This window comes from Chroicocephalus ridibundus, chromosome 15 (genome assembly GCF_963924245.1).
Source record: "Chroicocephalus ridibundus chromosome 15, bChrRid1.1, whole genome shotgun sequence".
Taxonomy (NCBI): domain Eukaryota; kingdom Metazoa; phylum Chordata; class Aves; order Charadriiformes; family Laridae; genus Chroicocephalus; species Chroicocephalus ridibundus.
In genome coordinates, this window is record NC_086298.1 from 1,143,807 (window position 1) to 1,158,904 (window position 15,098).

The 15,098-nt window shown below is 63.8% G+C and overlaps 1 protein-coding gene across 2 annotated transcripts; it reads right to left on the reverse strand.

The window, feature by feature from the left end:
• Positions 1–3,433: 3,433 nt before the first annotated feature.
• Positions 3,434–8,732, reverse strand: RNF208 (ring finger protein 208). 2 transcript variants are annotated; one of them, XM_063353317.1, is made up of 2 exons: positions 7,884–8,732; positions 3,434–6,448 (listed from the first exon to the last, which is right to left on the reverse strand). In XM_063353317.1, the coding sequence occupies exon 2, from the start codon at positions 5,734–5,736 to the stop codon at positions 4,939–4,941; it is 798 nt and encodes a 265-aa protein (XP_063209387.1). In that variant the 5' UTR covers positions 5,737–6,448; positions 7,884–8,732; the 3' UTR covers positions 3,434–4,938. The 2 variants fall into 2 exon arrangements, with proteins under 2 accessions (XP_063209387.1, XP_063209388.1); XM_063353318.1 differs by lacking the exon at positions 7,884–8,732 and adding an exon at positions 7,476–7,620.
• Between the last annotated feature and the right edge of the window lie 6,366 nt (positions 8,733–15,098).

The window sequence follows — 15,098 nt, forward strand, 5'->3', positions numbered from 1 at the left end:
TGCAGCCCCGATCCACCCCCCAGCTCTCTTTGCTGCCCGCCTTCACCCCATTGCAGCCCCCCAACCCCTCTTCCCCCGCCCTCGGACTCCGGCACAGCCCCTCAAATCCACTCCATCTCCCCCCACCTCCCTCGCAGCCCTCCATGTCCCCTCCCACACCCCCCCCCGACACCCCATTGCACCCCAAATGCTTCGTCGCATCTCCAGGCTGCTGGCACCAGGAGGGTGACGTGGTGTCCCCTGGCCGGTGGCGTGCCTGCCCCCGTCCCTGCAGGACCTGCCTCTCGGGGCTCTGTGGGGCCGTTTCTCTCTCCTGCCTTCTCCTGCTGAAGCCCAGGTGTCCCCTCAACCCGGGTCCCCAGCCATGCGCGGGTGGCAGTGAGGACATCAGCAGCACAGGCAGCTTCACACATGCACCGAGTGCGCCCGGTCTCAGCCACGCGGGCAGGTCAGGGTTGGGGGCGGGGAGTCAGGGGGTTGGGGTGTGAGGGGACGCATCCAGCTCTGGTCAGAGCCATCCCCACCCCTTTTGTACCACAAGCGGCAGCAGCACCTCCCCTTCCCCGCTCAGCCCCCACGCTGGGGACACGCCAGTGCTGTCCCCATCCTGCACCGGTGAGCGCGAGGCCTGAGGGACAGCGGGGATGGCACGGCAGCGGTGACACCCTGGGAGCAACTCCTGCACCAGAATCCAGCCTTGAACATGAAGCCGGGGTGGGAGCGGCAGTGGGCGCCTGTGCCTGCGGGCAGCCCTCGCCGGGATTTAACCCCAAGAAGGCTCCCGAGCTCAGCAGTTCCTCCCCATCTGCGGGCCACCACTGGCCCTGGGGACCTGTCACAGCCTCTTGGGCTCTGTGCCACAACCCGTTATCTTCTCATCACGGGGTTACACCTCATTGTGAAAGCCAGGCGCTAGCAGAAGCCGTTGCAAGCGGCTTCCTCTCCATCGAAACAGCCATTTTGGGTGCGTGACCGCCCCACACCAAGGTTACGAGGCTGCGTGTCCCCAGGGAGGACACAGCCCTGACGCTTGGCCACCTCCTTCCCAGCCTGGCATCACGCTGCCACGTAGCCCGGTGCAGCCTTCGGCCCCTCGGCCATGCTGGGGCCGGATCCTGCCCCCGCTCGGCACCAGCAGGGAACTGGTCCCGTTGTGCAACCCCCCGGGCAGGGCAGCGGGGCAGGATGGGGACACGCATGGGGACCAGCCTCGCATGGGGACCAGCCTCGGCGCTGCCCACCCATCACCAGTAGGCGCGCAGAGCTGCCCCCAGCCCGGGGTGACCCCCAGCACCGACCAGCTGCAGGAGCCGGTTTTGGGGAGAACAGCTGGGAAACGCCACCTCCGCAACCTGTGCCAAAGGCCAGCCCCAAAGTGGCAGAGAGCTGCCCGATCCTGGCTCTTCCCAATTCTAAACCAATTGGAGGCATTTGGGGAAGGGTCACCCCCAGGAGCCGTTTATCCTCCCCGAGTCCCCCCTCCCACCCTGGGCCAGCCTGGACACCAGGAGAGCCCAGAGCTTCATCCCAGCCCGGGACAGACGTAACATCAAGCAGGAGGTTTTAAAAACAGCTCGTCTGGGAACTTCGTGAGCACCTTTGCTGACACACACCCCAACCTGCCCCCACGGCCGCATCCCGGCCACGTTTGAGCAGCGGGTGGGACATGGAGCGCTTTGAAAACCCAGCTTGGAGACACAGAGCTCGGCGTGGCCACAGCGGCCGTGGAAGAGTTTTGGGGCTTGGGATGCCGGGGCGGCTTTGAAAGACTTTTAATTCACCTGCAGCCCCGATGCGAGGGCTGGCACCACCCCGCCGTCCCCGTCCCCCACTGCACACCCCGGCCGCTCTTCCAGCGAGCGCTTGCTGGAGGTTAATGGGGCTGGAGAAATGGGCTGGCGCCCAGCACTTACTCCTGAAAGGCCCCATTTCTTCCTTAATTGCAACTCAGAATCAAATTAGCGGTTTTAAATTTACTCTGTGCCCAAGAGGTACCGGGGTGGGGGGGTGGGGAGGACGTGCTGTACCCTTCCTCCTTATGTAATAAAAAGGGCAAATTCCTGCTTTGAGGGCAAAACTGCGGCCACCTCTGCCCTGGCTGGCCCGTTGCTTCGGTGTCTTTGGGGCTCTGCAGATGGAGATGCTCGTCCTGGATTTGGGATGAGTCTTTGGGGCCATGGATGGAGATGCTTGTCCTGGATTCGGGGCTGCCCCAGCTCCCCTGAGCAGCCACATCCTCGGGCTCGCTGGGGGATGCTGAGACAGCCAGATGCCCCCAGCACTGCTGCCAGGGCTGCCCGTGCCCCTCAAATCCGAGGATGGCGGGGATTCGGATGCAGGGCTGGGGAGCCAGGTCACGGCCGCGGTGCGCTCGGGGCCGGGGATGGCACCGGCTGCATTATTGATGCTGTAATTCAGCACCCATGGACTGGGACGTGGTTTCGTTTTCCGGGGACAGAAACGCCCCTGGAGGGGGGGAGATGGCAGCCAAGGACAAAGGGTCCACAGCCACCCCTCAACCCCTGCACCCCCCGGGGCTGGAAGCTGCCCCCAGGGCTCGGCCGTGACCTGGGACGTGCCGGTGCTTTGGAAGTGGCTGCTCCGCGGTGTCCCATAGCAGAGGGCAGAGGCAGCCGCTGCTCCCAGAGGAAGGAAATCGGGGAGGCAGCGCTGGGCCAGCGGGGCTGTGCGTGCACGGAACGCCTCAGTGTGCGCACACACGCACCCCCCGCTGCGCACACGCATGCACACACGTGTGCACACGCCAGCCTGGGTGCACAGCTCACGCCCGGGGAACCGCGCTGCCGCGGGAGCATCCTCCCACCTGCTTCTGCTGCAAATTTCTGCCTCTCCCAGCTGGAGAGTTGCCATCACGGTGACGCCGGGGGCCGGTCAGTGCAGGCAGCGGGTGCTCCCCACCGATGCCATTTGCCGGTGCTGCCGGGTGCATGCCAGGCACCGGGGCAGTCCCGGTGTGCCACTGGGGATGGTGCGGAGAGGGGCGCGTGGCAGGACCCATGGGTGCGTCTGCCTCGCCGGAGGGGGCAGCGGGAGCCCAGCACGGCCCGTGTCCCTCCCTGGCTCCCTTTGCTAGTGGGTGCCACCTGGACCAGGCTGCCAAATCCCCTTCCCAGTCACTCCGGGAGGAACGGGACATCCCAGACGTATTTCGGAGCCCTTGGTGTGGCTGGGGACCGCTTGCCAAGGTGGCCAGCGTACCCCCACAGTGCCCAGCCGTGTGTGGTGGGACAAGGGACTGGGCAAGGTGGGGACCCAACCATGTCAGAGCCGAGAGCCAGGGCGGAGGAGGAGGTGTCAGTCCCGGAGAAAGCCCTTCCTTTGGGTATCTCCCCCCCAACTTGCCCCACAGACCGAGCGGGGCCGGGGCACAGCACCCCCGCAGCAACGTGCCTCCCCAAACACCGTGTCACTGTTCGTTCCAATATAATCTTTATTGGGGAGACTGATGGGGGTTAGAACAAGGCCGGGTATAAAACATGATCATCGTCACAACCAGCAGCGGGAGGCATTGGCAGAGCAACACAGAAACGGTATCGGCCGCGTTCTCCGCCAGAGCAGGGTGGTACCCGGGGCTGCGCCGGTGGCATCGCCTGCTCCCTCGGGGTGGCCGGGGGGGATGGTTCGGCCCCTCTCCCTGGATGGATGCTGGGCTTCGGCCAGTGCTGGGGGCTGCTCTTTCCTCCAGGGTGCGGGCTCTGCGGGGCCCCCCGGCAGGCCCAGCCCCGGTGCCCTGGGACCGGGCAGCGTGTGCCCCTGGTGCCGTGGCCGTGCTGGGTTGTGGTGCTCAGCCCTGCAGGAGCACCCGCAAATTATGGCTTTTTCTATATTTTTTTAGGTTTGTTTTTTTCTTTTTTTTTTTTTTGCTTTTTTGGCAGCAAACTTACCTCTCCAGGTGCCCTGGAGAAAGCAAGACTGTGCACAGGGGGCTGCCGCCCTGCCCGCCCCTCCGCACAGGGCTCGGAGCAGAGGTGCTGCTCCGGGGAAGGGACCGTGGGCAGGAGCCAGACCTCTGTCCCCCTGCAGAGCCAAATCCCCTCGCTGGAGCCGGCAATGTGGGCTACCGGACGCCGTGATGCCCCCGCAAGCCATCCCATGGGGCATCGATGCAGGGCCCCGCGTGGAGCGGCAGAGGACGGGCACAGCTCAATGCCTTTGTGAACGTGTAGCGGCCTGAGATGGGGCGGCCAGGGATGGACTGGGAAAAAACAAGAATCCTCCAAAACGAGGATAAAGTGGAGCTTTCCTCAAGGGCCTGCGGAGGAAACGGGCCGCGTGTCTGCTCGCAACCGAGGGGCCAGTGCGGCGGCGTGGCATGGCTACAATGACTCGGGCGCACGGCGGCTTGGCCGCTGAGATGAAAGCTTTGGCAAATAACTTACAGAGAAGGAGAGGGGGAGTCCAGGGACCTGTCCTTGCCTCCCATGCCAGACAGGCAACCCAGCACGACATCGGGCACCTCCAGGGCTCCTTGTGCTGCCGCTGCTGGCCGCGGGGCGATGGGGAGGGTGTCGCTCCGTCCAGGGACCAGTGTCCGCTCTCGGGAGCCGCAGGGAGAGAGGAGGGAGAAAGTGCCCAGGGATGGAGCGTGGTGGGATGCTCGATGCACAGCGGGGGCTCCTGCCGCAGGATGGGGGGAGCCGGAGCCCCTGGATGCGCTGGTGGACATGCTCCCCATCCCAGCGTCCCTCTCCCTGGGCACCAGCAGGGCGTAGGGGGCTGCCGTACGGTCCCAGCGTCCCCATCGCCCCCCACCAGTGCCGGCGAGGACGCCAGTCCCACATCCTCGGCCACGGCAAGCGTCCGAGCATCCCCGGGCTGTGCCGCCGGCAGAGAAGGGACCGGTGCCACGGTGCAGCGCCGTCCTCTCGCACCCGCCGGCCGCCCCGCCGCCGGGAGGTGGGGGCAGGGCTGCGGGGCTCACATGATGGTGCAGGACGACAGCGGGTTCCGGATGTGGCAGGTGCAGGCAGCCCCGCAGTACTGGCGGAAGGTCTGGTAGCAGCTGCGGTCGGTGTCGCTGCTCCACTGGACGGGGTTGGCGGCCAGGGCCTCGGCCGGCAGTCTGTTGAGGATACTGGTGTTGACAGCCAGCGCCGCCAGCCCGTAGTCGGTGAAGAGGACGGTCTCCCGCTTGCAGGTGGGGCAGGAGATGAACTTGTATTTGGGGCAGGACTCGTAGAGGATCTGCAGGCACTCCTCGCACACCGAGTGCAGGCAGGAGAGGATGCGGGGCCGCTTGTTGGTGAAGTTGTACATGTGGCCGCAGGTGGGGCACTCCAGGGGCTCGCAGGGCGTCGAGGGGTGCAGCACGTACTGGTTGACGATCACCTCGTCCGACGGCGGCTGCCGGTGGTAGCAGACCTCCGAGCTGCCCTTCCGCTGGCTCTGGTACCCGCGCTCTCGCCGCGGCAGGGGGGGAGTCCGGGGCAGCGGCAGGGGGCCGGGGGTGGCATCCAGGGCGGGGATGTCCCCGCACGCCTGGTTGACGATGATCTCGGACTCGGAGGGCCACGCGCGCTTGGCCACGAGGGGCGGCTCACGGCGCGGGGCTGGCGCGTAGCGCGGCTGCGAGGCCTGCAGCTCCGAAAACTTCTCCGGGTGGATGATTTTCATCGCCTCCATTTTAATGATGACCTGTTGCCCTTTCAGACACGACATGAGTATCGTTTTCACATTACTGTCCACTGCTCTGGGGTCTCTGAGGGACGCCTGCATGAGGCTAAAACATGCCGGCAGCCTGCTGAGCTTTCAACCTCGGTCTGGCCGCGGAGCAGGAGCACGGGGAGCAGCCGCTGGCGTGGAAGAGCATCCTGGGGAGACGGGGCAGCGCCAGTGGGCCCCGCGCCCCTCTTCTTCGGCCAGCCCCGAGGGCGCTGGGCGCGAGGCCGGGGCGGGCAGGGGAAGGCAGGGCTCACAGCGGCATCCTGCCCGCCTTGGAGGATGCTCTCGGGCGGGTGATCAAAGCGTCGGCTCCCCGCAGCGCCACGCTGGGATGTCAACGTGACATTGGCCGTCACTCGGCAGCCCCCCCTTTGCCTCCGCTGGCACTTCTCACGCCGGATCAGCTGCGGTCCGGAATGGTAAAGTGGGGACCGTGGTGCCAGGCACTGCCTGGGACAGGTGAGTCCAGGGGAATCCCACAGGAACAGGGGGCAGCCCCCACCTTGCCCAGGCTCCCACCTCCACAAGGCCTTTATTCCTGTTTACTTGCCGTGGGGATCCTCGTGGTGCTGAAGAATGTGTTTGCGAATTCCTTTGCTCTGACTTCCCGGCTCTCCCTCCTGCTGTCACCGGCAGCTCCCGCGGGGCAGGGGCTCAGGGAGCATCCCGCGCCGGAGGGCAGCTCACCTTGGCCGGTGCCGGGGCTGCCACACACCTTTTCCCCACCGACCCCGGCACCTCTGTTCCCAGCTCAGCTTCGTGCTCGCTGGAAATGAAAAGCAAGAGGGGGTTGGATCCAAGGCCCTTCAGGGAGCTGCCGGCTGCCAGCGCTCCCTCGGGATGCGTGCCCGCCTGCATCCCGGCAATTTGGCAATTCAGCCCTGCAGGTCCCGTCCATCCACCTGCGTGTTTGGGACGGCGGAAGTGGGAGCCAGCAGGTATTTCCCCCCAGGCATCTCCTCAGCGGCCCTGAGGTTGGGGTCCCGGGTCCCCCCTCCGCCCTGGGGGCCAGCAGGGCAGGTCTCCCGGCGCCCCGTTGGGATGCAGGGCCCCTCCTGGGGGGGGTTCCCCCACCGGCCTGCCTCTGCTCAGGGTTTTCTCTCACGTTTAGCCCCTCCTCTGCTCGGTGGATCTATTTTTACCTCCATCGCTTGCTCCTGATCTGTCCCTGCTATTATCCCTCCCTCCAGCTTCCTCTCCCCCTTCCCAGCTCCCTGCCCTTGTCCCATGGCTGCTGGGGAGGACAGGCCACGTTTGAGGGCAGGAGATGGGGGGCAGGCAGCCAGCCCGTGGCCATTTTCTGCCTCAGCAGCCCCAGCGACAGCCTGTCTCTCCTCCGAGAAGGGCGAAGGCGCTCTCCTCCATCACGCTGCAAATCCTGTTAGAGGGATGCCTGCTCCCGCCGAGCCCTGCCAGGCCTGACGGAGGGGGCCCGAGGGGGCCATCTGGTTGCGGCAGCAGCCCTTGGGGATGGCGAGAGGCCACGGGGGGGTTCAACCCTGGATGCCCGAGAACCGCGGGGGGCTGGATCCCTGCCCGACCCCAGTGGGGGTGTCCCAGGGGGCTGTGCCCTGGCGGCACTGGGGTCCTGCAAGCATCCTGCGATGCCTGCCCTGAGGAGGGAGGCCTCGCGTCCTGCATCCCCCATCACGGGCCCACATTCTGCACCCCACATCCTGCACCCCACACCGCACAAGCATCTTATATCTCCCCCCCCCCCGCCTCCACCCAAATCATGCACAGCAGCAGCCCCCCAGGGGCTCTCTGCCCGCAGGTCTCCTGCAGACACTCACCCGCAGCGCACCGACGGGCAGGGCGATCCGCATGGACGGGCAGCCGCCGCACACAGCCACCGCGTTTCCACGCTCGCGCCGTCACACCCCTTCATGCACAGCCCTGGCGCAGCACCCCACCAATGCCCCGCATCCCCGTCACCCCTGGGGAGACAGACCCCTTCCCAGCACCCCCCACCACACGCAGCATCCAACCCCCGCTGACCTCCCGCCGCAATCCCCAGCCCCACGCACCCCTGCCCCACGCCGCGCTGGCACGCTCGCAGCCCAGCGGTGCACACACATGTGCACACCCGCACACACACACACACACACACACACAAACACACGCGTCCTCACGCCTGCGCGCCCGCAGGGTGATGCCCCCCGGGCAGCCCGGCCAAAAGGACGGTCCCTGCCACTCGTTACCTGCATTGGCCCGCCGTGCCTCGGCCGGGGGATGCCGTGTCCCCAATTCAGCCTCCAGCCCCCCGCTCCGTCCCCGGCGGAGGTCTGGAGGCCCAAGCGGCTAAAGGTTATCTGAAAGGCAGAAGGATGCCGGCGCTGTCCGTGCGATGTCCCGGCTCCCCGAAGAGATGCTGCCGGGTCCCCGCCGCCTCTCCCGGCCGGGCCGCGGTTGCCGGCCCCGCTCCCCGCCGCCTCTTCCCGCAGCTCCCCCGGCGGCGCGGGGAGGGCACCGGGCACAAAGGCAGCGCTGGCGGCGGCGCCGGGCTCCCGCCGGCTCCTCCGCCTCCGGATGCTCGGCGGGGACCGGCTGCCGGGGCGGGGGGGGGGGGGGAGGGGGGGGGGGAGGGGGGTTGGTGAGGCGGCAGGTAGCGCCGCCGCCGGGGAGGCACCTTCCGCCCGCTCTCCCTCCCCCGGCTCCTCCGCCGCCTCCTGCGGCCGCGGAGCCCGGGGCTGATGCAACACTCCCCGGCCGACGGCGCAGGCTGGCTGCTGGTCGGGGTGGTGGTGGTGGTGGGGGGTGGGCTGCGGCTGGGGCGCCCCCCGGTCCCCCCCACTCCGGCAGGTGCGGGCGGGCGGGCTCCGTCCGCGCTGTCCCGCGGGGCTGGGCGGGCGCGGGCGCTGCCTGCGCGCTGCCTGCGCGCTCCCGCCCGGCTGCCGCCCGCTGCCCGCAGTGCCGCCGCAGTGGTGCAGCCGCCTCACATTTCTCTCGCTCAGCAGCGCCGGGGCCCGCCGGCCCGACGCCCCGCACACACACACACACACACACGCACACACACACACACACGCACCCCGCACCCCCTCTTGCCCCCCGCACCCCCCTCCCCGCGCCCCGCACCCCCGCTCCGGTCCCGGCGCGGTGTTTCGGAGGGGGGGGGGGGGCCTTTGCAGTGACTCAGCAGCCGCCGCTGGAAACGGCTCCGCGGCGCGGGCTGGGAGCGGGGGATGCTGCTCCCGGGGGCAGCGGGTTTGGGGGCAGCAGCAGGGAGGGGGGGACAGCGGGGAGGTGGGGGGGGGGCCAGGCCGGCAGCCCCCACGGCTTTCGGGGCTAGAGAAAGGCCATAACACCAGTAATACCTCCCTCCATCCCTCCCTCCCTCCCTCCCGACTTTTTCCCACTGCCGAAACAGAGCCATGCACCACACCGTGTCCCAAGGGACCCCCCCCTGCCTGATCCTGACCCACAGCCACCCCGCGGGAGCGGAGCAAAGGGGTTTCCCCCACCCTGAGGTCAAAATCCAACCGAGCATCCCGATCCCTGCTGAGGTCTCAGGAGGGGGGTGCAGGGCACAGGGTCTCGCTGGCCCCAGGGGGATGTGGTGGGCCCAGCACGGTGCGCAGCGGGGTCACGCCGCCGCTGGGTACCAGCGATGCTGTCTGGTCCCTGGAGAGCACAGGGGAGCACCGCGCCATCGCCGTGGTCTTGCTGTTTTGACCCCCTTCACTGGCACAGGCGGACAGGAGCCCACAGGCCCCACGCCGTGCCCCAGAAGGACAACTCCTGCTCTGTGCTTCCCAGCTCCTGCTGTGCCCTGACAGATGGTAGAGGCCAGGCTGCCCTCTCCCCCCGCCATGGGTGTCTCCAGTGTGTCTCCATGTGTGCCTCCAGCCAAAACGGACAACCAGCCCCATGAGGAGCCCCCCAATCCCCAGCCACGCTGGAACCCAGAGCTCACAGACAACCCCCCCAGTGTCAGTGACCCTGGGCACCCGAACCCAAAACACGCCATCCCTCCACCCCGCCTGGGTGCCGGTGGCGGCTCGCCAGGCTCCTTTGGGTGCTGCTGGCGTTTCCCTGCTCGTGCCACCCACTGCCACTTTTGAGCTCTTTATGCTCCTCAGTTGGCCCCAGGATTTTGCCCGGATTTTGGTGCCCTCTCCCTGAAGTTCACGCTGTCCAGACCCTCCAGCCTTGGGGCAGCAAAGACCCGGCCACCGCTTGCCCCTGTAACAAGGGCTCTGCGGGGGCCTGGGGCCGCGCTGTGACTGCACAGCCACATCGTGCTCACGCCATCGCTGTCCCCTGGGCCCTCCATCCGTGGGACAGACGCAGGAGCTGGAGCTCACCCGTGTCACTGAGCAGCGCTGCGTCCCCCCTGTCAGCCCGGAGGAAAGCTCAGCCCCACCAGGCCTTACACAGCCCATAGACGATCCGGCCATCCAAGCTCCAGGCAATGATGCTAAAAATCTCACCCAGCTGCCTGGCCCGGAGGAGATGACCAAACCCACCCTGTCCAGGCGGATCCCCTGGCCCCCGGTGGCTCAGCCATATCCTGGACCGACCCCGGAACGTGGCTTCCCCCGGGACCACGCAGCTTCACCCACCAGCTGCCTCCGCCTGGAAAGCCATGCTCCCCTGTTGACAACGTGAGCTCTTTTATTTTCAATCTTCTCGTTTCCCATTGGATAAGGGATTTTGTAACAACTTTACCTCTAGTCCCTCTAAGTGTAATTCTTTGATCTGCTCACCTGCCGAAATCCGCGTGAGGCCGCTGCTGTCTGGCGCCCTAACAATGCTAAACAGGGATTCCCTTAATCTTCCCCATCCCCTTGGTGTCAGTTTTTGCTTACTCTCCTGCTAATGCTTCTGGATGCAGATAGCAAGAACCGATATATTATGCTTGAACTCACAGAGTAAAGGAAATTGCAGGAAGTGAGTGAGCATGAGCCATTTTCTGTTATTAATTCATATGGCATCCCCGTGCTGACCCAGCTCCACGGCGTTATTACGCTGCTATTCCATGAGTAAAGCAACAGCTCTGTTTAAAAATAATCATAAATGATATCAGGCACCTTTTCTGCTGAATAAGAGTGTGTTTGTGCCAAGGTGCTGGGGATCTTCCTGCTGCCCCGATGGCTCTGCCAGTCTCTGCTTCATGTGCTCGGTGGACGTGGCACCGCATCCTCCCCATCCCGGCCCAGCAGCGCTGCTCAGCCTCTGCTCCACCTCTTCAGGTACTCGTGAAGCAGTTTGCAGCTCGAGCCAGTCTGGCACTTCTTTTTCTCCTAGAGCTTGCGTTAGGCTTGATGGGATCCTTGGTGGCGAGTGCCACTGGTGCCACCGGTTAAGTCTTGTGCAAGGGAGGCTTTGGCCCCAAGTTTCCATCCCAACGTGTGAGTGCTCAACGAGACTGGCAGAGCTCTCCCAGGTTGGCTTTTGGAGGTGCAGAGTTTTCCCTTTTCTCTGCTGAGCTGGACCGCCAAGATCTTTGCTTTCCACCCCAAACTGAAAATCATCTCATCCTTCAAAGCCCAGTCCCTTTATCTCCGGCCAGACCAGGATGGCCATGCCATCAAGTGATGTCCCTACCAAATCCCAGTCCCTATGGCCGACTCTACCCTTTGCCTTGGGTCTGGCCATACTCTTATTCCTGGGTTTAACACCTAACTTTTGTCATATATAGATCTCTGCCACGTTATCTTTCATAAAAACCTGTCGTATTGTGTGCTATCATAAATGTACATTGTTATCCTGCACGTGGATATCCTCAGCATGTCTCTGAGCGGTGGTGATGCGGTATGGCATGCTTTTTCTGGGTTATACAAACAGCACTGATTTATTTGACCATTTTCTGAGACCTTTCCAAGCAGGCCGAGCATCCCCTTGGGTTCGGAGGGAGCTCCTAAGCTCAAGCGCCCCCGCCGTTCCCCATGTCCTGCCTCCAGCTCTACTCAGACAGACACGCAGGAGCAACTTTGCCAGTGGGTTTGCTTCTTGCCATCCGGAGAAATGAACGTTTGCTTCCGTAATCAAGTGGTGGCTGTTCCTTGGTACCCTGCGTGCGGCCACAGCTCCTTTCTGCAAAACTCATTACTCTCCGGTGTCACAAATGGATCATTTCTAAACCTTTGGTTTACAGACGGATCGAGAGGCGTAACACCGCTGGCCAGTCTCTGCCGCAGCTCTGCTGAGATGAACCGTGATGCCAGAAGATAATTTGATCCTAAATTTCCTCCTCATCATCTGCATCAGCCATCATCGGCTCAGTTGTCCAGCTGCACGCTCAGGATTTTATTGCCCCTCTGGATTTATAATGCTTGTGGAGAAGCACCAGCTCTAGCAGGATGTTTTCCTCCTCGCCTGGCACTGACCCTGCGCCGTGGCTACGCGCGTGTCTCTGCTGTCCACCCAACCGAGGGACGCAGCAGCTCCATGTGCCAAACCGTCCTGCCCTACATCCCGGATCCCATCTACTGCCTGCAGACCTGGCGCTGGGCTTTGCCCTCCGTGCCTCTGGCAGCAGCACCTGGGGTGCTTTCGCAATGATGCACACCGCTTTTATTTACTGCTTGCCACTCTCGTTACAGAGTTCGTTTGACCGGGTCCGGCACACATCCGCAGCTCTTTCCAAAATCCAGCCTGTTTCTTGCAATGATCTTGTTTTGCGCTGGTGAATCACTCATCACACAGTTAATTCACCCACAAAAAAATGAGCTCATCTTCAGCTTTCCAGAGAGCGGCTTTATCGCCAGGTCTGCAGTGGGGCAGGCACCGGCGGCAGCGCCTGCCCGGCTGCTCCGCGGCGCCGGAGGGACGACCCAGCCCAGCGTGGCTGGGAGAGATGCAGGTGTGGTACCCACGCTCCATATTAAGTCTTCATCCTCCATGCTCCACCGTGCCACGCTCCATCCCCTTGCGATTTTCTCTCCTTCCTGGCACAGTGCATCAGGAGAAAGGACGACAAGTGCCACAATGGCCACCCTCCCAGGCTGAGACCCTCCAGGCCTGGCTGAGGTGGTGTCAGGCCCGCCATGGCTGGCACAGACGCCGCCAGCAGGGGAAAGCAGGGCTCTCACACTGCGTATCTACCACACGGATCCACCGAAACTATGGCAGGAGGTGCCTGCAGCTCCTGGGGTGTGCAGCTTGCCCAGGCAGCGCAAACACCATTTTGAAGGAGGGATGCTATTAAAAATCTGCCAAGAAACCAGCAGAATTGCTTGTTGCCAGCTGGTTGCTTAAGGGTGCAGCCAGCTGCTGCAGAGCTGGTTGCTCTGGTTGCTGTTTGAAGCAGCAGAAGTGTGTGGGTTGGTGGTGGTCAGGACCTGACCACTGTTGCTCTTGCAGTACAGTCCTAACACCAGGATGGGGGTTTGAAAGTGGTTGTTTCTAGGCTTGCAGCCCTCTACAGAGACTCCACCATGAGAAAAATGGTGCTCAGAACATCTACAAAATGATCTAAAGCCTGTGGCTCTTCCATATGCTACCACACACAAACCTTGACATGACGGGAATCATAAGCTCCATGGCACGGCAGGCCCACACGCATGGTGGTCTGGCCAGTTCGAAGGGTATGGGTGTTCCTAAAGCCCCAGGCAGATCCAAAGGGCTATAATAATTATTTTTACTATTCGTTCATTCTAGTGATTAATAATGCGGCCACTTCTGGGAGCCCTTGGTGTGAAGTGAGCGCCCACCTTGTTGGTGCTGCACCGATGGCAGGAGGGCAGGGAGGAGGAGGAGGGATGCACGTGGGATGGGGGGAGATGAAGGCAGCAGGGCCAGAGAGACCATCTCCTCTCTCCTTGGATGCGGTGACGTTCATTCCCCTCCCCACCAGCTCCCTGCCTGCAGACCTGGGGTTGCTCAGCTGTCAGAAAAGAAGATTCATGGGAAACTCATTGCTCTTCACCGCTCTCTCATGGGAGAAGCAGGAGAGGATGAGGATCAGCAGCCACAAGCTGGGACGCGAGAAATTCCAGCTGTATTTCCCTATAGCTATGTAGGGAAATTCTTTTTCACTTTGAGGGTCAAACACTGGACCGGGGCACAGAGAGGTGGTGGGATCTCCAGCCTTGGAGAAGTTCAAAGCTGCCCTGTGCGAGGTCCAGAGCAACACCCTGGCCATGCTTTGAGGCAGGGGTTGGACTCCGCTATGGGGCTGGGACCAGTCAGTCCCCAGGGCGCAAGTGGGGTCCCCCGCTCCCATCAGAGTCCCCTTCTTCATCTGTTGACGGCAACTCCCCCAGCCCCATGCGAGCACAGTCTCAGGGACTCCCGAGACAAGGAGGATATTTCACATCTTGCTGGTTCCACAGCAGCAGCGCGGTCGCATCAGAAACTGCCCCCTGCTCCTGCGGTGCTGGCAGGGGCCGACGGGGAGATGTGGAGCTCCTGCGGGGCTGCTGGCTTGGGCAGGGGACGGCCACAAAGACCCAGAGCCACATTTCAGGGGTGAGAGGGCGCAAGGAAGACCCACGTCCTTTAGAAAACACCTTGTGCCCAGGCAAAATGGGACAGGGATGGCCCAGAAACAGAAATGGCAGCTCTGCAGAAACCTTGCCCCCTCCCACCCAGCCTGGCTGATGCCGGGTTTAACAGAGCCCGAGGGATCTGAGGCTCAGCAGAAACCAGAGCACGCAGCAGCGCGGGTGTACGGCCGCTCTTCCCAGCCCTCCTCCGCCGGGTCAGGCGGGTGCAGAGCTGGTGGAGCAGCTCCGGTGCTGGCCGTGCTGGGGGCTGAGGCGGACGCTTTGTAATTGCGGTGACATTTAGCGTTCGCTTTGCTGGCTCCCTGGGAAAGCCCGGCGCTGCCTGCGCTTGTAACCTGACAGCGCTGCTCGCCTGGATGCAGCGGAGACACAAACTGGGTCAGGGAGAAGGAGGCGGCGCGGCGGCCGCCTGTGCCTGCCAGGGGCCCGTCAGCAGCGTGGCGGGGCAGGGTGGTCCTGGCGTGGGTGACGAGGTGCCCAAGCTCCTGCTCGTCCCTCCCCAGGGCTGCAGGAGCAGGTGCTGCCTTGGCTGGGGTACGGCTCCAAAGAGCAGCCCAGCATGGAAGCAGCAATGTGTTTTTGCAGCAGAATTTCATCTTTTTTCAGGCAAATTCCCCCAGTTGCGGTGGGCAGGGCCCACTGAGCCCTTGCCCGGCTCCTGGACAGGCCCGCTGCCGCCCCTGCCTCTGAACGCATCCCGCACACGAGGCCATGGCTGTGCTTCTGCGGGGTGGGATCCCGCTGTCCCAGCGTGGCTGTCCCGGCGTCCTCAGCAGGGGATCGGGGGGCACAATGTGCCCCCCCATCCCTGCTGGCAACTTCCCCTGGCTCTCCTGCCATCCCTTCTCCTCAGCTTGGGCAACCGATGCTCTTACATGGAGCACCACGGTTGCATCTCTAGGTCAGTTGGGTGAATTTGAGTGTTGACCCCAGGATTTTGTTTTCCCTGGGTACCCGTAACGCTCC

Bases quoted from the DNA above. Each gene is read 5' to 3' on its own strand.
- RNF208 (XM_063353317.1), bottom strand. From the start codon at position 5,736: ATGCAGGCGTCCCTCAGAGACCCCAGAGCAGTGGACAGTAATGTGAAA.